We start from the raw sequence: 25,748 nt of genomic DNA, 5'->3' as shown, positions 1-25,748 counted from the left end.
TGATTGCTACTGCCGAGATGCCGAGATGTCGAGACAACCCCCCCCACTCTCAAAAAGTTCCACCAAAAGCATAACATGCATTTTTGCCATAAGACTTACCACATCATTGACAGGGCTTGATATATCCAGCATGGTTATTGCTTCTAACACTATGACTACTGTCATTGCCATTAGTGTTATCGTTAGCATGATAACGGTTGCCCTTGTTCTTTTCTTGTCTAGGCATGTAACATGCTACAGCTGCTTTAATTTCATTTTGAATTAATGTCTGTAGTTCGAGACAGAAGCACTAGCCACACACGGTTGTGTCGTAGTCATAGGACCTGTTGTAAGAGCTAATATCCTGGCAAACTCCAATATAGCTTCAGCCGTGGCTAGTCGATGGCACATGACTTGCTTTTGTACATCTACTGGCAGTCCTCGCATTACCACTTCTAACTTCTCTCTCTCACTTTTGTTTGTTTGAGATATCAGACGGTCAATGTCCTCAGCAAATTGTTTTATGGTTTCTTTACCAACGTTCCACTTATGAGCATTAAGCTCTGCTGTTGCTCTCAATATTTGATCATTTGTTCTACTATAGCGTAGGGCCAGCTCTGACATAATTCTTTCAAACGTGGCTTTCTTTGCACTAGGCAATGAAATATAATAATAATAGGCTCCACCTGCAAGCAACAACCGTATTGTCCTTTTCTTTTCACTGTCTGTCATGTGATTGTCCTGCATTACCAACACTAGTTTTTCTGACCATTCTATAAACTTCATAGTTGCACCATAGCCTGAAAATTTTCAATTAATGCTAATTCTGTTCTTGAAATACTTTTCTTAGGCTGCTGTGATCGCACTTTCACTTCTTCTTCATTGTCTGACACTTCTCCCACAGCCTGATCACTCCGCTGCTGTAGCTCAACTAATTTGAGTCTGTCTTCCAAGCATTTGAGCTCCTCTTCCTTTTCAGCGAGCCTCCGACGCAAAGTCACAATCTTGGGTAAGATAGTCACTGATAGGTACTTCAAGATCAAATAAATCTACCTCCACCATGTGTAGTATGATTGTTAGTGTGTATTTGCTGTAGTATAGGCCTATAGTAGTTTAGTGTAGTGTAGCCTATCGCTAAGTAATGTTAAAGCGCCGCTTATTGCTTACACCTAGAACCCAACTGCCTCTATTTATTAATTACAAGTAAAACACATAAAAAGGTCAGAGGTCAATTATAGTAGTCACATAATAAATCAATATATTTTGATGGTTGATGTAATCTTATGATCGACTTTTATTTGAGCAAGCAATGACTTCCGCAGTTTCCAATGAGGTTTTTTGTAAGGGTAAAGAATGTTATAGGGGTTTTCCAAGATCTTATGTTTATTTCTAGAACAAGAAAACAGATATATGTAATAGTTATACATCTAAGCTATAAATATAGACACACAAAGTTACAGTCTAAGACCTAAAATATAGTCATCCTCTTGTTCGTTTGAGATTTGACTCCCTGACTTGTTCTGCTGACACGTCTGTCGGCCATGATAAAGCTGTATTGAAAGAGTGAGGAATATGAGTAAATATTCCTACTTTTATATTGACTAAGCGTTAGCCCTAGTGTCCAGGAGTGAAACTACATGTATGTGTCTCAGGTCTTTGATTGCAAATCTTGTAGTTTTAGGGGTTTTTGGCCACTTCCTGGTGTTTTATGTCAGTGGAGATTTTATAATATGGAAAATCTAAACTTAGATTATTGTCTGGTGTCTGACAATAGCTGATGCAGATCTCGTATGTCAGTCAAACAGCCAGAACAAAGTTATCATCTTGGTGCTGTTGGTCCAGTTGAGCGTGGATCTTAAATTGCACCTTTTAGGAATTAATTCGTGGTTTTGATTTAAGATTCAATTAAAAGCTTTCGGGATTAAATTCTCTCAAGCCAAACACTCAAAGCTGCAGTTGCAGAATAGGTTGGGTAAGATCTAATAGTTAAGTTGTAATGGGAGTTCTCCCATCTCCAGAGCATATGGATATTGTGTGAGAATGTTTTTTATTTTATCTGTTACGAAGGTTGGAAAGGTGATGTGACTTCTATGTGTAGTATCTTGCTCTTTCCTTTCTTTTATGTATTACTAATAATAGTTGGTACCAGATATAACAACTATATAAGAACAAACATTTTCACATGACATATACAGTGTGAATGGAAGTATCTAGTTGAGTCGCATTGAAGTTCAGCAATTTTTACACATTGAGTTGTAGTGCCCTACACTTATGTTCTTGTCATCAACTTATAAACAGTTATTAATCACATCTGATAGTGATAACACTTAACACTCACCATATCAACTCCTTATAAATAAATTGCTACTGATGATATAAGGAGTTGTGTTCTCTAATAAACTACTAAGCACACTACATGGTTTTAACTGACTCTGCATATTATTCTTACTTTACACTCTCAATGACTACTCTATTGTTAATTTCATAGTTAGGAGTTCAGTAGTATTTTCTATTTCTGTGTTGCTGTCTGATACAAGGTCATAGTAGCGGCTATAAAAGAAATGTTTTTATGGATGCTTTTTCCTACTACACTGAGAACTTTTAACGGTATATTTGACATTTTGAGATTATTCTGGTTGTACCAGGTAGCAAAGGTTCTTTGGCTTTAAACTAGAGCTGTTCAATGTCTACTTGCACTATGCATTTGATTTCAGAGTTGTTTTCTCCTGAAAACTGAATGAAACCGAATCTTCATTTGTTATTTCAGTTTACTCAGAGGGCATTCACTATGTTTCATGATGCGCGATACCTCGATGCATCCCCCACCGAAGTCGAGGAGATTGTATGTTTACATGCTGTGCAGTGGTTTTCAGCAAATTAGGCAGAAATTGTATAAAGAAATTGTATAAATCAAATCGCCGGATGAAGACATAGAATCGATTATGGATACCGAATATCAGAAACGGTATTTTTATACTTCTGTCATCATTATACTTTTATTTACAATACACGTTCACAAGGTTTTACAAACCTTAACACAATTTTTACAAAGTAATATATTTTTAATAAGTATTTTTAAGAAATATACTATTTAAACGTTACTTTAGGACTTGCCACCTATTTTTCGAAAAAAAGTGTTGGCATCGATAACAAAGTCTAAGAAAGTAATCACCTCATCATCCTCGCGGGTGTGCACCGTAATTAAATTTAAGTGAAAGAAAATCGGAAGAATAGAAAAATAAAACAAGATAAACGAGATAACTTTTGTACTAGTTTATGACCCTCGATGAATCTGCCTCCACAGCAAGAGAACTATGCACAGCCACTGCACAATTGCCGTTTCCTTGCTGCAAACTTGCACTGGCTTCGCACTGATCAGTACTCAGTGATTTCAGTGTGAAGACGCCGTTTCCATGATTTGGAGAGACTGCAACTCCGAAGTACTGCACATCATGGAAACATAGTGATTATGAACCGCATCGAACCAGGATTTGTATATTTATTAATAAATAATAAACTAATAATTAATATTTGCAAAAATGTTTAAGTAATGGTTACATTTTCAATTATATTAATAATAATTAACCAATATAATTTGAAAAATGTTATCCTCTTTAAAATTTAATTAATCAACATCGAATTAATTAATCTAAAAGCAATTGAAAAAGTATAAATGAAAAATTACAATATGCCAAAAACAAATACAATCAATAAAGATTAATGCCATAATAAGATATTACAAATATAAGTCTCTCAACTACAAAACACCATATGAGTTAATTTGGCAAGAGTTAAAACTATTGCTACAATTTGGATGAACAAAAAACTCTAAACACATTTTCTGACCGATCAATGCTTTCATGAAAAATTGCTTAGGAAGCTTAGGGCATGCGCAAACACTGAATCGAATCGTGATGTAAAATTTGGTTCATACGCAGTTGTCTTCTCTGTCTGAATCGATAAACTGAGAGAGAACAACTCTCAAAAAACTGAATGCACTTGAATTTTTATCTAGCATTACTTCTAACTAACCAGCTGAGTATTACTGGTGCTTCACTGTGTTAGGCAGCCCTTGATCATAAATTGAGATCAGTGCCTTAGGGATGAGGTAAGTTAGTATCTCTGACTGTTTGCTAGTTACAGCCTATGTTTATGGTGGTAGCCATGTTGCCCCTCATAGTTATGTTTAGAGAAAACAGGCTGGTTCGACAAACTTCTAGCCTTTGTTCTTTTGCACTATATACATGTATATGCATGTAGTGCCAGAGATATATATTCTTCAAGGGTATGGATTATCACACTGTTTGAAAAAGTGCTCAATAGTAAAACTAGAGCTGACTAAAATTAAATTTGAGGAAAAGTTATCAAAATGGTTAAAGCATTTTACTACTAAATAGTTTCTTGCATAGTAGGTGCACTCTTCAGGTAAAATGACCAAAGGTTGGTAAAATGCATAAACGCTTGCTAAGCAACTATAGGTTTAAAATAAATAGGATTAAAAGACACTATAAACGAATGTTTTATGGTAACAGAATTCATGTAATGTGACCCAGTCTGTGTCTACGTGCATGTCTACATGTTGATATCATTTCTACTCTGCTGTTTAATTTTGATAGCTGTGGCTCGTGAACTGTAAGAATTTTCCCCGTAGGAGAAGTACTTAAATTCGAAGAGAAAATAAGATCAATGATCAAAAACGTAAAGTTCAGAACAGTTACTTGCCAATTTCAATGCAAACTTGCAGAAGATTTAAAAAAGAACACAAAAGAGATTACATTTATTGTTTCAGCAGATAAGACCACAAACTACTACAAACCAATTCTCGAGAAATACCAGAACTTACTAGCTAGAAATATCACGGCCGACTACGCAATAGTAGACAATAACGCTGTATCCAACATCATCCGTGAAGCCAAAAACATCGCAACAAAATTAGGCATTGCAGACCAAGTGACAACCATTACTAGAAGCGAAGCTTTTTTGACTCTAAAAAACCACAAGCCAAATATTGAAAACAACCCAAAGTGCCGATTAATAAAGCTTGCCAAGTCAGAGATCGGCATCATCAGCAAAACCATACTTGACAGAGTGATTGAAGAAACCAACAGGAAACTCGACCTTAACATCTGGAAAAATACAACGTCTGTTCTCAAATGGTTCAACAGTATCTCCAACAAGAGCGGTTGCTCTTTTATAATGTTTAATATTAATAGACTTTTACCCTTTTATATCAGAAGAACTACTCAATAATTCCTTAATTTTTGCAGCCAATCTCTCGTGTATCAATAGCACACACAGAGAAATCAAACACCACTAAAAAAAATCAATACTATACAGCTCAGGACAACCATGAGGTAAGAAAACTACTGCTAACTTATTTGATGTGACCATGGGGTGTTTCGATAGCACTGAGATGCTTCTGGTAGGCACTTTCTTGTTAAACTCAATCATAAATGCATCAGCAAACATAGAAAGAACTTTGGACTATACAGAGAAGATGGCCTCAGCCAAATAAAAGACACTGCTCACAACATTGAAGTGCTTAAGAAAAGTTTGTGCAAGCTATTTCAACAACACGGTTTACGCATCACCATAGAGGTAAACAGAAAAATAGTCAACTTTCTTGACATTACTCTTGACTTAAGACCAAGCAAGCATAAGCCTAACAGTTAACCAAACAATAAAATAAAACAAGAACACGATAAAGCTCAGCTGCAGCCCTAATATGAAAGATCTTATGAACAAGCACAATAAAGTGTCCAAACCAATTTCAACACCAACAAAGAACTTTAGTTGCCACAATGCAGGTCAACGCCCACTAAATGAGAAATGCTTAACAGAGAGTGTTATATACAGTACCAAGCTGTTGTGAACACAGGCAATGCACAATACCCACAACAATCATATGTAGGCCTGACTGAGATATTATTTAGGAAAAGATATTCTAACCACAAATCATCCTTCCATTCTATTTTGCCCACAAGAAAAACTCCACCAAACTGAGCGAATACATATGGAAGCTGAAAGAGAGTGGTATTAACTATAACATAGGCTGTAAAATTCTTGAGCATGCATCTTCTTTTAATTGGTTTACAAAACTCTGCAACCTGTCAATGGAAAAAATTCTATATAGTTCACGAGCCACAGCTATCAACATTAAACAACAGAGTAGAAATGATATCGACAAGTGGACATGCACGTAGACACAGACTGGGTCACATTACATGAATTCTGTTACCATACAACATTCGTTTATAGTGTCTTTTGATCCTATTTATTTTAAACCTATAGTTGCTTAGCTTGTGTTTATACATTTTACCAACCTTTGGCCATTTTACCTGAAGAGTGCACCTACTATGCACGAAACTATTTAGTGGTAAAATCCTTTCACAATTTTGGTAGCTTTTACTCAAGTTTGATTTTGTTCCTCAATGATATATATTCTTTGCCCACATATATGCATAGGTGGGGGAAAGCAGTACAGAGCTGATGTCAATAACAAAAGGGACCAATGGAAAGTGTGACTATTGACATTATTTTGGGGGAAACCTGGGCATGCCTTTTCTTCACAGCATTTTAAATGTGAACAAATTTTGTCAATTTTAATTTTGAAACATCCTGGCAGTCAGATCACTTAAAACAATCAGCAAATTTCCAACTGGTAAAAAAATACCTATAATACTTCCTGATACTTTCAATTAGAACTGAATGTAATCACATCTTCGAGGAGTGACACCTGAAAGCATCTTACAATGATTAGCTTCATTGATGCTCTCTCCTATCACACCGATCCCTTCCTTATGGAGCTACACTTGAAAGCATCTGACGATGATTAACTGCATTATTTATCTTAATACTAAACCTCTCTGACCTTTGTAACCCTTTGACCTACACTGGCATCAGCTTTTTTCTGTACAACTGTACAGAAAGAAGAAATCATCAGATTTGCTTCTAGCGTACAAATTTGCCTCATCAACCTTTGACCTCTATAGCTGAATACACAACTTAACACCATACTTCCTTGTTCCTTGCCTCTTATAGTCTTGTCATAGTTTGGCAAACATGAGAGTAATAACAGTTGAACTTTGTTTGTTTATTCCTCACTAATCTCACTTACAAAGAAACCTCTTAAGACTGAAGTGAGCTGGGACAAGCTAAACACTGTCTTACCATCATTTTGGCATAATGGAGCTCAATTTAGTGAGACATTTTAAATATTAAGACCAATGAAATGTCAGTAATTAAACAGAGCGTACCCGTGTTGTTTATTTTGGTGATAGACTACTATATATACTTTACACTGTACTATGTAAACTTCCAGTAGCAGGAGTGTTATTAATCTGTAGCAAAGATGCTGCCGGCAAGTTACCTAGATTCAATAAAGCTGTCAATAATTTATTGTCACCTGCAGGCTTCATTCTAGAACTTGATAACTGGTGGACACCAGGCTATGAAAATGGTGGGCACTAGGATTTGAAAATAGTGGACACCAGGTTATGAAAATGGTGGACGTTAAGTATAACTTCTGGATTTTGATTGACCCAACTTTTATTTTTTCACTTTGGCGCTATAGCCAGAACCATCTTCCAATTAGCCAACAAAGTCATAGTCCCCACTTTTAGAGAACCCAACCATTTGTTCCCAATCTTCCTAATCGGAGAGTTATCTAGGTGAATTTATTGTAGGCTGGGTTTGCCACTTGACAACCAGTCCATTTATAACAATTGTTGACCGCCTTCTAACTAGTTTCTAGACACAATTCCTCTAATAAGGATATTACTATCTTTCACCTGTCTGAGTAATTTATAGTATTTATAAGAGTCTGCTGATATTATTCATTCTCAGAGATGTATTTCTGATCAGAGTTGCTATTGAATGGAATCTTATAGGATATATGAAAAAGTCACATGTGGTGAAAGATTGATTAGTGTATTTATTAAAGAGAGTAGCTATGGTGAGTCTCACCAAACACAACTGAAGTCACTCAAAGACTTATTATATGTAGATGTCATGACTCCATTATTATCACCTGCTGGTTAGCCCGTTCACGGCTCTGACTGAAAAGGAGTCGTCACTCTTCCCTATGCATTGCTTACTAGTTTTGGAGTATGGTCTTGTCTTTGTAATTACTTTACATTTTACATATTTTCCTCTTGCAGGTGAGAAATACTAACTACTAACTAACAGTTAGTTACATGATAGACAGGAAACACGCATGTAATGTTTAACTAAGTGCCTTGCAAGGAGGTGTATGACAGCTCAGGTTGCATAAAGTAACTTGACCTTTCTCTTCGCTAGCAATCTGTCTCACATCAATATTATTAGTAACTAGCCCAAGGCTGACCTACCACTGTGAGTAACCATCTAACTTCTGAGCTTCCAGACTTGTGTATAGCTAAGAATACCAAGATAGTACAATCTTGGTATTTTTAGCTATACACAAAGAGTCATTTGGTCATTGACAAACAATAAGTTAATGCGATTCCTTTGTAAATATTTACCAACTTGTCTTATAAGCATTTTATCAAATGTTTAACTTTATCAACCTCCTAGTTTTGATGAACATCAACCAACTTAATAAAGACAGTAAGGTAATATATACAGCGGCAATATATTTTATTATCATTAGAAATGCTAATTTCTAACTTATGAATTTTCTCTATGAATATTTAGTCACAGCTCAGAATTTTTGAAAGCAGCCACTGTGATAGTACAACCTCCAGTCAGCTGACTCTTGGCTATTTTGCAAATGACTTTTAGCTGACTTCTAGTTGATTCCCATCTGACTCCTATCTGACTTCCATCTTACTTTCATTTGACTCACATCTGACTCTTAGCTCACTCCGAGTTGACTCCTGACCATCTCATCAGTGTCCTTTTTAAATATTTATCAACTCGTCTTATAAGCCTTTTATCAAAATTAATGTCCGGTTTTATCTACCTCCTTGTTCTGATGAAAAGATGCTTTATTTACTGAACACATATATAAAACAGAAGTGGAGTTTTGATAACAAATTCTAGAACAATAACTATACCTGAATAATAAAGCTATCTGAATAATAAAGATAACTGAATAATAAACGTGTCTTTAGAGTCAAACTAGCAGAGACTAAAAGAAGGCTGCATCACTGTCTCTGCCAAACAAGATGTCAAAGGTCAACTAGAGACAATGTTTTGTAAGCATAGAATATAGTTCCACGTGATCATCAACAAAGTTAAAATAAAATATATGGATAATGCCGCTTTGATCCTTTCTTGATGTATTTACTTTTTTAATAACGGTTACAAATAAATTCTATCTTAAATGACGCTCTGGTCTTTTATGACTACTTCTCACCGCATTCTCAAAGTTTCCTCTATAAGGCAGGATAACTCCTTAGTAAATTGATCCAATTCTCCAATTAAATGTTGAGATGAATAGGGTGCTGCTACAATGTAAAAATAACAGAATTTAGTTAAGTCATTAAAATAGATTATTTTGTGAAACATCACAACGGGTATTACATCAATAATTTAGTGTGCACTCTAAAAATTGTATCCTTTTCTTGCCTCTGTAAATTCAAAGCATTGTGCATTATAAGTTAACACAAAGGAATAAAACCTGCTCAAGTTCTTAGTTGAAATAGATGACTTACATGTTACAATCTGAATTTAATAAACTTACTTAACAGGTTTCTATCTGCTCTGAATATCACACAGTGCAATACTGCAAGACAGTTTTGTTTTGTAGCACTTACTTCATCTGAAGCTAAAGTAGTACAGCAAGCTGCCTGCTCATGCCAAGTGGTTTGTTTAGTTCTAGAAAATTCTAAAGAGTTCTAGAAAGTTTTAGAGATGAGGAAGTGAAAGAAAATAAAGCAGAAAGTTCTTTCACCATAAGACTGTTATTTAAAGTAACCCTTATACACAGAGCCACTCTCACACAAACTCTTGTTGGTCTAAAAAAGCGTCAGAAAAAGGTCTACATGACCCACAAGGAAATCCAATGCGGACATCTTTTTGGTCTACAATCACATGACCTTAATTTTCCTAATAAACATAATGTAAATCCAAAGAAACTAAAGTGTGCATTGAAATATGATCTGCTTCTTGCTCAGCTGAATTTTAGTCTTATTGGTCTTTGAGCTATTGGAATAGATTATGTATCAGTAAAATGTATATAAGCTGGATATTGTTTAAGTAGCACATTATTCCCTTTATTAAATAACAGGAAAGCCTTGAAGCTGTTAAATATATTTACATGCCAAACTGTGACATGTTATCAGCATCTGCGAGAGTAGATAAGACAGCTTCATGGTTGTTCACAAGGAACTGCTGTTAAATAGTTTATCAGCAGTCATTACTAACTATAGATATCCCTTTCTTTGCATGCACTCACTTGTCTCTCAAGTGTCAAATTTTACTATGAAACTTTCAGCAGCATCTACTTCAAGCTGGTAAGTCTATGATACAGAAGAATTTGATGATTTTAGTATATCACATGCTCATTACACTACTGTAACAGTTTTCCATACTAAATACTTGGTTTCGATATCATTCGTGGTTTTAGGCAAACTATACAGTTGATCATATATCATAGAAGTTAGGGAGTACAGAACAATGTACATGGTCACAGACCTATCTATACAATTGACCATACATATCATAGAAGTAAGGGAGTACCTAATAACATACAAGGTCACAGACCTACCTATATAGTTGATCATATATCATAGAAGTAAGGGAGTACCTAATAACATACATGGTCACAGACCAACCTATACAGTTGATCGTATATCATAGAAGTAAGGGAGTACCTAATAACATACATGGTCACAGACCTACCTATATAGTTGATCATATATCATAGAAGTAAGAGAGTGCCTAATAACATACATGGTCACAAACCTACCAATACAGTTGATCATATACTGTATCATAGAAATAAGGGAGTACCTAATAACATACATGGTCACAGACCTACCTATACAGTTGATCACATAGCAGAGAAGTGAAGGAGCACCTGTATATGCATGGTCCCAGACCTACCTGTACATTTGATCACATGTCATAGAAGTAAGGGAGTACCTAATAACATGCATGGTTACAGACTTACCTTATACAGTTGATCATATATCATAGAAGTAAAAGAGTATCTAATAACATGTATGGTTACAGACCTACCTTATACAGTTGATCATATATTATAGAAGCAAGGGAGTACCTAATAACATACATGGTTACAGACTTACCTTATACAGTTGATCATATATCATAGAAGTAAAAGAGTATTTAATAACATGTATGGTCACAGACCTACCTTATACAGTTGATCATATATCATTGAAGTAAGGAAGTACCTAATAACATACATGGTTACAGACCTACCTATACAGTTGATCATATATCATAGAAGTAAAAGAGTATCTAATAACATGTATGGTTACAGACCTACCTTATACAGTTGATCATATATTATAGAAGTAAGGGAGTACCTAATAACATACATGGTTACAGACCTACCTTATACATTAGATCATATATCATAGAAGTAAAAGAGTATCTAATAACATGTATGGTCACAGACCTACCTTATACAGTTGATCATATATCATAGAAGTAAGGAAGTACCTAATAACATACATGGTTACAGACCTACCTATACAGTTGATCATATATCATAGAAGTAAGGGAGTACCTAATAACATGCATGGTCATAGACCTACTTATACAGTTGATCGTATATCATAGAAGTAAGGGGGTAACTAATAACATACATGGTTACAGACCTACCTTATACAGTTGCTGATATACCATAGAAGTAAGGGAGTACCTAATAACATACATGATCACAGACCTGCCTATACAGTTGATCATATATCATAGAAGTAAGGGAGTACCTTATCATATGCATGGTTACAGACCTACATATACAGTTGATCATATATCATAGAAGTAAGAGAGTACCAAATAATATGCATGGTCACAGACTTGCCTATACAGTTGATCATGTATCATAGAAGTAAGGGAGTACCTAATAACATGCATGGTCACAGACCTACCTATACCGTTAATCATATATTATAGAAGTAAGGGAGTACCTAATAACATACATGGTTACAGACTTACCTTATACAGTTGATCATATATCATAGAAGTAAAAGAGTATTTAATAACATGTATGGTTACAGACCTACCTTATACAGTTGATCATATATCATAGAAGTAAGAGAGTACCTAATAACATGCATGGTCACAGACCTACCTATACAGTTGATCATATACATAGAAGTAAGGGAATATCTAATAACATACATGGTCACAGACCTACATGTACCTATGCAGTTGATCATATATCATAGAAGTAAGGGAGTATCTAATAACATGCACGGTCACAGACCTGCCTATACAGTTGATCATATATCATAGAAGTAAGAGCGTACCTACTAACATACATAGTCACAGACCTACCTATACAGTTGATCATATATCATAGAAGTAGGGGAGTACCTAATAACATACATGGTTACAGATCTACCTATACAGTTAATCATATACCAGAGAAGTAAGGGAGTACATAATAACAACAGTAAATGTTTTTGCGGAAGGATTTGTACATGTCTCCATGGTAGTATAACTATGAGGATTTGTACATGTCTCCATGGTAGTATAACTATGAGGATTCGTACATGTCTCCATGGAAGTATAACTATGAGGATTCGTACATATCTCCATGGAAGTATAACAATGAGGATTTGTACATATCTCTATGGAAGTATAACAACTTGTTTATGATAATTTTGAAAAGTTTAGTTTCATAGCTAAACGTTAAATTTTAGTAACCAACACGAATAGTCATTATTAATACGACAATTATTAAATACATGCATTGTTTACATTAGAATGACAATTAAGTTAAAATGGTTTCCTTGACTTATTCATACATGCATGATCATTTAGATAATTCTAAGCTTATGTTAATATTTCATCGAAAGCTCTTTTGTAATAAGAGCCGAATATATTTTCCTTTATTCACTCACAGAGTTTGGTGGTCCCACATGTTGTTAGTCATTCCACTCATATGAATTTTTATCTTGTACTGCTTCGGATACATATAGGTTGATTCAGATACATGCAGGTAACTTTAGATAGATGTAGGTAGCTTTGAAAGCATGCAGGTAATGTTGGAATGTTATCCTAAGACTATCATATTCCCAGTACATTTTTGTTCTTTCTTTGGCCGGGTGAATCTTAATACTGTTGAACATGTATACACAGTTTATATTTTTGTAAAATACTTTCAACTTCAATATAGCAATACAATAACTTTCTCTAGTGACGGAGCCAAACATTTACCATCTCACAACTTGTTTAAAGGATGAATGGGAATCAAGTGTTATAGAAACTGGGTGATTCAAAAATTATTGGTACAAGATGTCAGGATTAGTTCAAAAAACAATCCTCTGCCGTTTAAGTACTAAAATTCCTTCTAGTAGAATGAGGTATTGAAATAGAATTACAAGTCTTAAAGAAGTTCTGATAAGCGCTCATCTGCGTGACAAATATGGTAGATAGTTTAAACTGCCTAAAATACCGAGCCAATTAGAACTGCCCAAAGAAACCAGTTTTAACTCAATTTCATTTGTCTGTGCGCAATCGAGTTTATCAAAATTTATTATCATCTACCGATGTATTGATTCAATTGATGGTTAAATCAAGAAAGCGCAGTTTTATTAGAGAAAACACTGAAAATGTGAATACAATTAAGAATATATTTTGTAAAGCTAGTGCCTTTCTTGAATAGTCTTGTGGAGAAAAGGCTAATTGTATGACACAGTATCATAGGGCTGTCAGTACCAGCCTTATTATAGGTACTAGTTGCTGCTTATCACCTTTGACTTTCAGGAATTGGCTTAGGATAAAAACTTGAGCGTATATTAATATGAATAAATATAAACCTTTACGTATTTACTTCAAAATGGCAACAGCACTAACAACACTGGTGACAGTTTGTACATCAACTAAAATTGCTTTATATTTTCTGTTGATATCATTGGGTATGAGGAGTTTAAACATAAAGCCATTATATTATTAGGGTGCAATGTGACTTATTAATCTAATAATGTACTTCCTGTAAGCATCAGATTAGAATCGTTTGCAAAAATCCGTAGAGTGGACTTCCTTAAGTTGGGAAATAAATAGAAAGCATACCTTTTTGCACGAGTGCTTAAATTTATACTAATTTAGTCAGGACTACTAAATGCAGACACTCTAGGTATAGAAACATTAAATCTTGTAAATAGATTGAATGAAGATGTTCACAAAGAGGTAACAGATGGAATTGTCTGCTCGATGTTAGCATATATCTGTAATGCAATTATTCTTAACTTGCTGCAATTGTTATAAAACCAATTATAATGTTTCAATTTTTATTGTATGTTTGCATATGCTCAATTGGAGTTCTTTTTTATATATTAGTAAATGATATAGTATTTATTATACTCCTCAGCTGCTGATATGATCCGTAACAAGCTTTTTATTATCAAACTCTGTCACAGGTTTTTTGTTTTTGTTTGTTTGAAAGAAAAATTAACAGAGCTTATTAAACTTTATACCTTTACATGAATTCTTTTCAGTATTTCTATTTTCTATTGTAACAACTAATTGATTATGTTTAATTCATTATAGCAATAAATGAACTATGTCTAGTTGGTTTGTGATTATTTGATGGAGTCATGTGTTGGGTTAGTTTGTCTAGAGTAGAGCCATTGTGTGTCTGTTGATCTCGTTAAACTCTTTACCACTTATGGGTCCCACTATCGATGTTCATGAATACAAGTTAAGCCTTGATTATTTGGTGTTCAGTATGAAATGCATAAAGTAAATATTTGGCAATAACAATGTGTAGCTACACTTGATAGGCTGCAAGTAAAAAAGTTACCAGTGAGTTTTAATCGATAGTCTGTTATTGCATAACATGGTAAAATTGGTACTACGTCATCAATGCATCCGAAGTGTATCATGCAGCAGATGACAGTGCCATCAATACAAAGATGAACTTCTTATCTGTTATGTTGCTTATCATTGTATTTCTTAAGGTACACATGTCTTCCAATTGCTCTTCTACTCAGCATATCTCTATACACAGTCAATGCACAGACTGTCAGACCACACATCTTGTGCAGTGACAACACAGTGACAGTAGCAGCAGGTGCTTCAGGGACTATCAAGCATGCAAATGCAATCAATGACAGACCATGTACTCTGAAGTTAAGAGGATTTGCTAGTGGGAGTAATCTTAGCTTACCTGGGTTAAGCCAGGTCAAAGTCAATGATCATCTTGAAAATCATAAATGTAAAGTCAACGTTACAGTTAACAGTGTCACCTACTGTGCTAAGAACCTTCAGTCTGACGACCTGACAATAATCCAGCTTAAAGAAGGAGAGCTGAATGTTACTTTACCATCAGCAAGAGAAAACGACTTTGAGTTTCACTACTACAGTAACGGTAGAATTAAGTTTATACTTTATTCCTTGTAATATATACCTTTTTATTTGTATTTTTATATATTGTATTATACTGATATTATACTGGAAATTTCGTTTGTAGTTGCAATATGTAAGGAAACCTTTGCTATAACAGAAGGTGCTGGGGCTAGTCAGTTGTCAGGAGTTATTAGCTCTTCCTATAATCCATCACTTCCAACGTCACTACAAGACTGTAGAGTTGGAATAGAGCTACCCAGTCCTAATATCACTGTGAGGTTTGAGCTCCTCTTCCTCAGAAGTAGTCTAGTCATACAGGTTGGAGACAAGCAGTTCTCTTCTAGTGCCAGAGACCCAATCATGGTGAAGACTGGGAGTGAGAGATCTCTCAGTCTCTCCTGCAGCAATGATGGTGCTAGTCCTCTCTTTGGCACATTTGTAGTCAGAGTCACTGGTAAGTTATTTACATAAAATATCTTACTTATTGATGATTTTGATTGGTTTTTGATTTACTTTCTACTACTTCAAAAAAATTACTTTTTCTGTAATATGTTTTATGAGAAGATAAACTGCTAAAGAGAATAGCAGTTCATTTGGTATATTTGGACAGAGTTTAAATAGGTTTGACGATATTCCAAAGATGCTGCATTATTGCAAGCCATTGTGAATTTGTATGTAGAGCAGATTTTTACAGCAGCGCAACCAGAGGCTGTTGTGCATAAGACAAGGTATTTTTGCTAAATGGTAATCTGGCACCATCAGTCCTAGCATATAACTGTTTGCAGGATTAAACATTCTTTGCATGCTCTTCAATGAAAACTTGAAGTAATGTGACTGTAGTAAACAGCTATATTTAAATATCAAGATAAACTTTATGTATCTTTAGTCAGTCACTCATATAAAAACCTTCCTATTACCACTGTCAATATACTATATTGCACGTTAATCGCACAATGACTGTTACGCATACAAGTATTGTGTCTGTTACTATCGAGCCATTTCTGATGCAGTCAACCAGTACATACAGGTACATTTTTGCTAAATGTACCTGTATGTACCTGTCCACTCATCTGAACATTCATTCCAAATTATGAACTTCATTAAAAACTAAGCAGCTTGACTGTAAATATTTATTTCTTGTACAGTTTATGAGGAGTTGCCTTGTTTGACAAAAATCATTTATCATGTTCTAGTATTTTTAGTATCTTCAGTATATTGGGTATATTTATTGAGGGAGATAATTCTGGTTGGTTCAATGGCTAACAGGGCAATTATAACATAACATAGATCTTTCATGATTTCAGTTGTTGAGAGAAGACAACTTGTGAAGTAGTGTATATGTATAGCGAGGAAAATCATTGATGTATTTATCAACCATGTTATTCAGTGCACATGCAGCTAATACGGCTCACACTCTGGTGCTCATGCATATTATGTAAACAGTCGGTCACAAGTGTGACAATTAATAACTTATAGCAGTAGTTAAGCAAATGCTGCATCGAGTTTCTCTCTCTCTCTCTGTCTTCTTCTCACTTTCCCTCTCCCTTTGCCTTTCCTTCTCCCTCCCCTCCCTCTCCCTCTCTCCCTCCTCTTCTCCCTCTCCACCTCCCTCTCTCTCCCTTCCCTCACCCTCTCCCTATCCTTCGCCCTCTCTCTCCCTCACTTTCTTTCTCTTCCCCTCTTTTCCCATCTTTCTCTCCCACTCTCTCTTTCTCGCTCTCTTTCCCCCTCTCTCTTCCGCTCTCTTTTCCACTATTTCCCGCTCTCGCTCTCCCGCTTTCTTTCCCACCCTTTCCCACTCTCTCTCTCTTTTTTTTTGCTTAGTCTGTCGAGGTAACTGTGGCTGTTTATGGTTTTGACTTATGTATGATAGCAAATCTCCGATCAGCTTGATTACAAGCAGTCATCTACCACAAGTTGGAGATCTGCCACCATGAGCAATCTGCCACCATCTAAATTTCTCTTAGTTACATCTTTATAGCAGAACATAGGCTTTCTTTCACGTGCTACAATAATAATTGTTGACCTGTAAGCCAGTCTTGTTTTATTTTCTGTATATGGCCAACCATCACAAACTTTTTTCCACAGGAATTTCACCCAATATGATAGGCCTGCCCATTTTAAGATTTCTACGTGTGTCATTTTGTCCTGCCATTTAATGTTCATGACATCCCCAAAGTGACTCATCATCAAATAATGTAGTTTCTTTACTTGACCTTGATAAACAGTCTAACTCTCTATGCCATATAAAACAGTTGACAAAACCGCCGCTCATTATACTTTACAGTTCAACTTGACTGAGACACGCTTATTCTTCCAAAGGCTCAGTTGAAGCTTCCCAAAGGCAGCACATGTTTTGCTGATCCTTGCTTAGAGCTCTTGTTCAGTCCCAAAAGTGTTAGATAAAGTGCTTCTGAAATAGGTTAAATGTGTGGTTTAACCAGTGGTTCTAGGTTGGTTAAGTTGTCTTTACTTTCAGGAAAGCGAAGAAGGCGTTTGATTGATTGATATAATTATGTACTCTGTTTTTTTATAATATCAAAAAGACAGAGTGTATGAAAATTTCTGTGCTGTGTCATGTCTATGTGTACATCCTTGAAGGCTACATGAAGCACAGCAGCCAGGTAGATGGAAACAATGTAGGAGCTATGACACGGCCCTTCTTATCACCTATTGTTTACCATTTTATTTTGAACAGCTAGCTCGTGTCTGCACCCATCATATAGTGCTCTGATAAGCTTAGTTGCTTTCACTGTGGATACCAATTTTTTGTATCATACTCCTGAGCCCATCTCATGAAACCACATAAAAAGCTTTTGTACAACCTGAATACTGTGTAGCGCTCCCAATTTTATTAGGGTAATTTTTCCTGAATTTGGAAACGACTGAAGATTATGTCTATGGTGCTTCGATTTCTTCAAAATCTACCCTGAGTCTCTGGTAGGAACTGATATAATATCTTATCTAATTGGTTGAGCATGATACAGGCTAAGATCGTCCCAGCAATAGGCTGGAGAACAGAAAGCAATAGCAAGGAGAAACCTCTATAATTATTACATTCTTTCTTGCTGCTTTTTGAATATAGGGACAGTGTTTGGGTTTTTCCAGATCATGGGTAATAGCTCAGATTTTCAGATGTGTACAACCATATCATGCTGCTTTGATTGTATTACAAACTACTGCTGGAATGCCACAGCTACCAGGTGTTTTATTGTCTTTCATTGGCTGTATTGTCATATGCGATTCCTCTAAACTTGGGCAATGCCCATTTTTTTGTCTGCAGCAGTGATCACTGAGAGTTGTCCAAGTGCTTCTTTATCTCTGGTTGCAGGCACATTAACAGCTAGTTAACATGGTGGACAAAGCACGCCAATGTCTCATCTTTGTCTTTCAACACTGTAGACTCATTCTGGAAAAGAGGTTTAGCTGTTCCTCTTCTTTGAGGTCCGCAAACCTCCCTTAATCTATTGTAAAAAGCTTTCACGCTATTTGTGTTTGGGGCATATTGGAGTGCCTCGGGATTTTTCTCTCACCATTGAGGTTTAATTGTACGAGTATGCTGTTGCAATTGGTTTCTTGCTTTTGCTGGAAGGACATTTTGGTGCGGGTCTTTCATTGTAGTGTACGAGCTTTGGTCTCATTTCGTTCATCAATCAGGGTGCCAAGCTTATTTTCATTTTCACCAAACCAATATTAATGTTTTCGCATCGGTTCTCCCAAAAGCTCGTATGCTGTTTCATAGATTACTAGCTTCGACATCTCCCATCCATGCTCACTGCAAGTGTACTCCATGCTCAAATTAATCTTTTCCTGAAGATTTTGACAGCCTTTAAGATTTTTCAACTTGTTCACATTTAATTTGAGCGTTGGCTTTAAACATTAAGCACAAGCTTTGCGCACCGTGGTAAGATCTATGGTACAATGAGAACTTTTCACAACTCTGGTGTCAAACTTTGAACATTAAGCACAAGCTTTGCACACCGTGGTAAGATCTATGGTACAATCAGAACTTTTCACAACTCTGGTGTCAAACTTTAAACATTAAGCACAAGCTTTGCGCACCGTGGTAAGATCTATGGTACAATCAGCACTTTTCACAATTCTGGTGTCAAACACATCATACAGATATGATTGTCTGGTAATGATGTAGTCTAACAGGGTCCAGTGCTGTAACTGTGGGTGCGCTCAAGTAGTTTGGTGATGTTCTTTAAATACATGTTATTTATGCTTGGAAATAGTGTTTGTGATGGCCAGCTTGTGTTCTGAGCAGAAACTCAGGAGAAGTTGACCGTTTGAGCTGCATTTTTCTGTACCGCCTTAAAGACTATACAATAGCACTGCAGTACCAGGTTACTAATTTGGACTACATAACACATGTAAGTCAAAAGAATAGAATTATCTATTCGAATTATGAGAATTATCTATAGAAACTATCACTATATTATTTAATCTCCCGTTTCACTGGTCAGCTAAGTGGTTGAGTAAAAAAATAAGAGAAATTTCGATTAGTCGCAACACCAGCTGCTAAAAAAGTAGAACAACTGCCAGCCAAAACAGCCACAAAAGATTACTGGCATAAAGTTGTTTCCTCCCATAGTCATAATGATAGAATCATCTAATGTGAATTTCTTCCCCAGAATACATTCTGTCCATCAGCCATGCTCAAAGACTTTTGTACTTTGGCGGAGTGAACTAGTGCGCAGTAATCAATTCTGGCAGTTGACCAAATGTGTTACTCACCATGCAGACTAATTCTACCATTGAAGCTCTGCAAGCTGATGCAACCCAATGTCTATATGTTGCGGTATTTTATCAGTTCTTTTGTGGAGAGACTCACGAGTATTTTCTGTTTGACACTGAATATTCAGTAGTGAATTATCACTATTCCATACTGGCAGTCATCTGTTTACCTGCACTCTCAGATGTTTTTGCATGCAGTCAGCTTGTGTTTAGCTACCTAGTTAGGTTCAACGGAAAAAATTAAATGTGACATTAGGGACTATGCCTGAATGTCCTGTAAACTTGATATTATCCGCATCTTTAGCAAAACTTTACTTTCTCTGCCTTTTAATATATTATTGCTGTGCATCAAGAAGCATCTGATAGTTAACTTTATTGAGTACTACATTTAAGTTAAGCATTAACTGAGTGTAGATACAGATAAACAGCGACGTAGAACTCGCTGTTTTCATATATAACTGTGGAACCAATAAACCTTCATAATGTCTAAATAAATCTTCAAAACTTGTGAACAGCCTGTAAAGGCATCTAGATATGCTAACAACTGAACCCACATGCGTATTAATGTTTTAGTAACTAAGCAGTTTTGTGAATAACTCAAGATATTATCTATAGTAACTCTTTCCCTTTGAGAGAAACACACTCAAAAGTCTTTTAAAATAATCCCTCGAGTTCCCACAGTATTGTCTCTATATATAAAAGTAATGGCATGTTTCTGTCATGTAGTGACAATGCTTGGTAGTGTTCTCATGTTCTAGTAGTAGTTTTTTATAAGCTACCTTGGGTGGTCCTAACACTTATCAAGGGCTTCTTCTAGAACTATCAGAGTAGCCCAAAGATATGCATTTTGCAACACTTCCAGTCTGACAGAGCCAGGTAGCCATTTCACTTGCACAATGTGCGAATATCAGAGTGGATCTTTAACGTGCCCGCGTTTTCTGTGAGGTAGACGAGACGTCCAAATTATGGTCTAGATCCAAAAGACACAGCAACTTAGGTTTGAAAGCTTGCTGAGAGCTTTTTGTCAGATCAGCATTAAACAGGGCTCGAACCACCAACCCCGTGGTTGGTAGTCAAAAACACTACCACTAGACCACCCTGACACTCTAAATATAATGTATCTATATAATATAACTTACAATATAAAAACATATGTGTCCTCATACAGGATGCTCAAGCATATAGAGGTATCAGAAAGTAGGTAGTATACTTGTAGATGTGCATGTATGTTCTAATCTTTCTATACTATACAAGTAACAAGTTTCTATACTATACAAGTAACAAGTTTCTAATATACAAGTAACAAGATCTCAATACTGAACAATATTGCATTGGCCCACAACTAGCTATGATCATTATACAATGTAAAACAGCACCGTTGTATAGACTACTGCTGATGGATGTTGATAGAGGTAATATATGTGACATATGTCTACAAACACTCACTATTTACACTATATTGTAGTACTACACTGTGGAGATGTACCAGTTATAGCTCACAGTAACATCTCTACTCCTCCAACACCCTGGTTACCTGGTTCAAAGGTAACATATAGATGTATGAATGGATGGATATTGAACCAGACTAGTAGAAACTCCATAGACTGCCTGGTTGATGGTAACTCTCAGACAGCTCGATGGACAAGCCATTCCAACATACTTTGTGTACCAAGTTAGTTTACTCTGCTAATAACAAGCCGTGCCTTAAATTATAAGTGCTTGTATCCTGGCAGTCTAGTTTGCTGCGCGAGATCATCAGTTGAGCTGATAAAGTACAGAGAATAAGTATGTACACTATTATTCTGCAATGTTTAATGGGGTGGGCTGACACAGATGCTAGTGTGTCTGGATACTGAGCTGAATACTGAGAGTTTGAATCCTGCATGGTACAATCTCTTTTTATGACAATAAACTATGGCTTCTGATGAACAGACAGACAGGGCTCTTATTATGGTAAAGATTGCAGGTAGAATATTGTGTTAGAGCTTAGACAATACACTACACAGTACTAGTATGCATGGGTAATGTATCAGATTACAGCTTAGATGGTATGCATACCAGTATTTATAGGTAGTGTATCATGGTATAGCTCAGATGATATACATATCAGAAATCCTATACAGAGTGTCATGTTATATATTATGTGATATAGATGTCAATCATCGTAGGTAGAGAGTATCATGTTGTAACTTATATGATATACATGCCAGCAATCAAAAGTAGAGTATATCTACATAGAAGTTATTATGTAGTATCATGCTATGACTTAAATTATAAAGTTAAAATGAATTTGATAGTGCAAATATCTTTATCTTCTTGTCAGTGACCAACAACAGTTAAACCTATAATGAATTGTCATTATTTTTATATACTGACTACTCTTCTGTTGGTCTCAACATTTATCGCAAGTAGTCAAAAGAACTTCAGGTCTGTTTGCCTGGAACTGATTGAATTGTCTTCCTCTACCGATAAGCTAATCTTAGGCTACCGCCTTCCACAGATAGCTGCAGTAAACAGAGCAGCATGAAATTGAGCTGTACACTTTGATGAGTAATGACAATGTTTAAGAGTGAGCTATTTGAAGTTTTTTCACCACTTTGGCTAGTTTAGATCATGAACTTCACGGACACATTATGTTCAAATTGTATCATAGCAATCACTATATAGTATTGACAACAAAGAGCTATTTGTTTTTTCCCAGTTTGTTAGCTACAGAATGACAACCAGACTATATAATTAAATTTGTGTTGTTAGACATTAAATTATCTTGGCTAAAACCGATAACAAGACTCACCAACCGCTTTGTATAAGCTCAGGCTTAACAGCTGATGTTCAGGCAGTGAACTCAACTCCACTATTAATCTTTACTACAATAAAAGCAATGTCCAAAGCCAAAACCTTCAGGGCTTTTGCTTCACATAAGAATTGAACGAGGCTACTCGAATCTTCAGTTTAGGGTGCTAAACGCTACGCTACTGGGCTTCCTTGCAACTCCATGATTTAGTTACGCACATGCTGATTAGTCATTACAATTTCTCAAGGTGAAAAGGGTGGCAATAATAATAATAATAATAATAATAATAATAATAATAATGTCTTTTGAGACTATACAGAAGACGGCCATCTTAGGAACAGCTCACATTTTGAGGAAGGTCCTCTCTTAGTGGAATTGAGAAAGATGTTGGATCATTTGACCTTTTGTTAAGACCCGGACTCAACGTAGACTACAACCAGTCACCTACCACCACACGACTGTGAAGAAAAACTTTTACAATAATAATATTGAGGTTTATAGTATGTAGTGACAACAAAATGGCATGTTTTGGTTTAGAGTATTTTGTGATAGAAGGATGCAATGGTTGCTAGGCTTACTGCATTTAATTCCAGCAGGGTGGCATGTTTAGGGTGCACATAGGCACCTTTTAGCTACCTAATATTTTTGTGAAACAAAAGTTATTATAGGAGCTACAAAAATAAGGAGAAGGGAAAAGGGAAGTAATTCAAGTACTATTAAAATAATATTAGCCATTGCTTAAGTAGATGAGTACACAAGTAGTGAACATTGTTCCTACTTACTTTCATATAAGTATTCCATCAAGTGAGACCAAACCCTAAATCAGAATTAGTTTAAATCAAATGATGAATAGGTTGTCACTTTTTATACATTGTAAGATTCTGATATGCTATGACTAGAACCAGCTTGGTCATAAAATGCAAGAAATGTATAATATGACGATACCGTATTTTAAAAGTTTAAAAGGCTTAAGCAGGTTCCACGAAGGAAGCTAATCAAATTTACTGGATTTTTTGTTGATTACTAACAGCGATGCTTTACTTTGATAATAGCTCTATATGAGCACAAACCACAGTAGCAGAGATAGCAGGTAATCAATTGGGTCTGTGGAATGCGGTAGACATTTTTATAACCTTATGTTGAAATATGCTTTAAGCAAATACTGCATATGGTATTGCGTATAACCTTATGTATTCCAAATGGCATACTCTTATAGAGCCTCAGTGCCAGAATCCTCCCATCCATATTCCTAACTCAGAGTACAAGCTAGGAGAAGATAACCACACAGCTACATATGAATGTATAAAAGGTTACACAGCCAACAGTTCTGTGTCAGATAGAAAGGTAGTCTGTAGCACACCTGATAGACTAACTACTCCCTGGAAGTGGAACTCAAGCACCTTCCAGTGTGTGCCAGGTAAGAGCTGAGCTGTGACATGTAGTATGACTGCTTTGTTGGTGGATATTAGGTGCAAGTTATTGCTGTATCACCACTGATAATGGTGTATAGACAGGAGTTTGTAGTGCCTGATAAAATATTGATAAATTATTAATAACTTGATAATCACCTGTTGACTGAAAAAGCATTCCCCAGTGACTTAAGATAATGTGGTGATTAAACAAGAAGACAGGAGAGCATAATTAAGTGGAATAGTCATACAAGTTTAGAAAGTGGACGCAATGAATGTGTAACTCAAACTTAGCTCAACTCTAGCCATACAATCTGATGGCAACGTTCCAAAGGTTTAGTGGCTCATTCTAAGTGGCTGGATGAGCTGCTAGTCATAACAATTCTTAGTGTTCAATTCTTATGGTTAGAAACATTTTAAGGTGTTAGATTTCTAGGTTGTTAAATTAGGTTGTTTTTTTTCATAGAGTCAACATCCATTTAGCCGAGTAGCAGAGCTAGTAATTTAATAAACAGGTCAAGTTTCTTGAAGCCTGTGCACCATAAGTATTAGCATTTTCCTCAGATTAAGAGATTTTAGGCTACCATAAACTGACAAATGATGCACATCTGTTAACCATACAATTCCCTCAAGTATCTAATATATAGAGATTTAGAGGCATGATAAAAACAGTTGGAATGAGAAAGTAGAGAGGGTAGTGGTTTGGGTAGTATGTCACAAGTTGTTGAAAGTTGATGATAAAAGAAGGAAGCTGAAAGAGATATCAAGAGTGTCTTGTAACTAATCAGTGTAATTCTTGGTAGTAATAGTAGATTAGAAGAGGTAGTAGCAGTTGTAAGATGCATGTATTACATGATGTCTTACAACAGAACTGAGTTTTAACCCTAATTGAAGGAAAACAACACTTTCTGTGAGACTTTGAGCTGCATTGTGAGTGACGTTTAGTCCAATTAACTTCATTGTCATTCAAGTTTTATGTTCACTTGATACATTAATCTCTTATGCAATGCAATCTCTACTCTTGTCTAGCCACTGGCCTTAGGAAAATATCAACTATTTCTCTATGCTATGCGAGCGCTTTGGCTATGCTACTAGAAGATTAATCTGTCAAATGCCAAAAACTGGAGACTTGGTAGATGATGTCACATGTTATGTTTTATATTAGACCTAGAATAGTTGGGTTCATATCAAACTATTCTATAGTTTTAGTACATTAGGTTGTGAGCATGTAGTGGTGCATCTCCCTTTCTCTTTATGCTATTGTGTTACTTTAACTTTTCATGAAGTGTCATAGGGTTCTATAATTCTTTTAGAGTGGAGTAATATGTACTTTCCTCCTCTTCAAAGCATCATGAATTGTA

At 35.8% G+C, this 25,748-nt stretch overlaps 1 protein-coding gene across 1 annotated transcript in view; it reads left to right on the top strand.

Moving 5' to 3' along the window:
• Nucleotides 1-15,366: 15,366 nt before the first annotated feature.
• Nucleotides 15,367-25,748, top strand: part of LOC137387715 (beta-2-glycoprotein 1-like) — a 33,631-nt gene continuing 23,249 nt past the window's right edge. Inside the window, exons 1-4 of the mRNA XM_068074214.1 lie at nt 15,367-15,466; nt 15,569-15,898; nt 21,650-21,856; nt 24,195-24,395. Of these exons, the coding sequence (XP_067930315.1) occupies nt 15,805-15,898; nt 21,650-21,856; nt 24,195-24,395 (502 nt within the window). The 5' untranslated portion in view covers nt 15,367-15,466; nt 15,569-15,804. The remainder of the gene's footprint in view (nt 15,467-15,568; nt 15,899-21,649; nt 21,857-24,194; nt 24,396-25,748) is intronic.

Source organism: Watersipora subatra, chromosome 2 (genome assembly GCF_963576615.1).
Source record: "Watersipora subatra chromosome 2, tzWatSuba1.1, whole genome shotgun sequence".
Taxonomy (NCBI): domain Eukaryota; kingdom Metazoa; phylum Bryozoa; class Gymnolaemata; order Cheilostomatida; family Watersiporidae; genus Watersipora; species Watersipora subatra.
The sequence above is the reverse complement of the archived record's forward strand: the minus strand, read 5'-3'. Positions and strand labels throughout refer to the sequence as shown.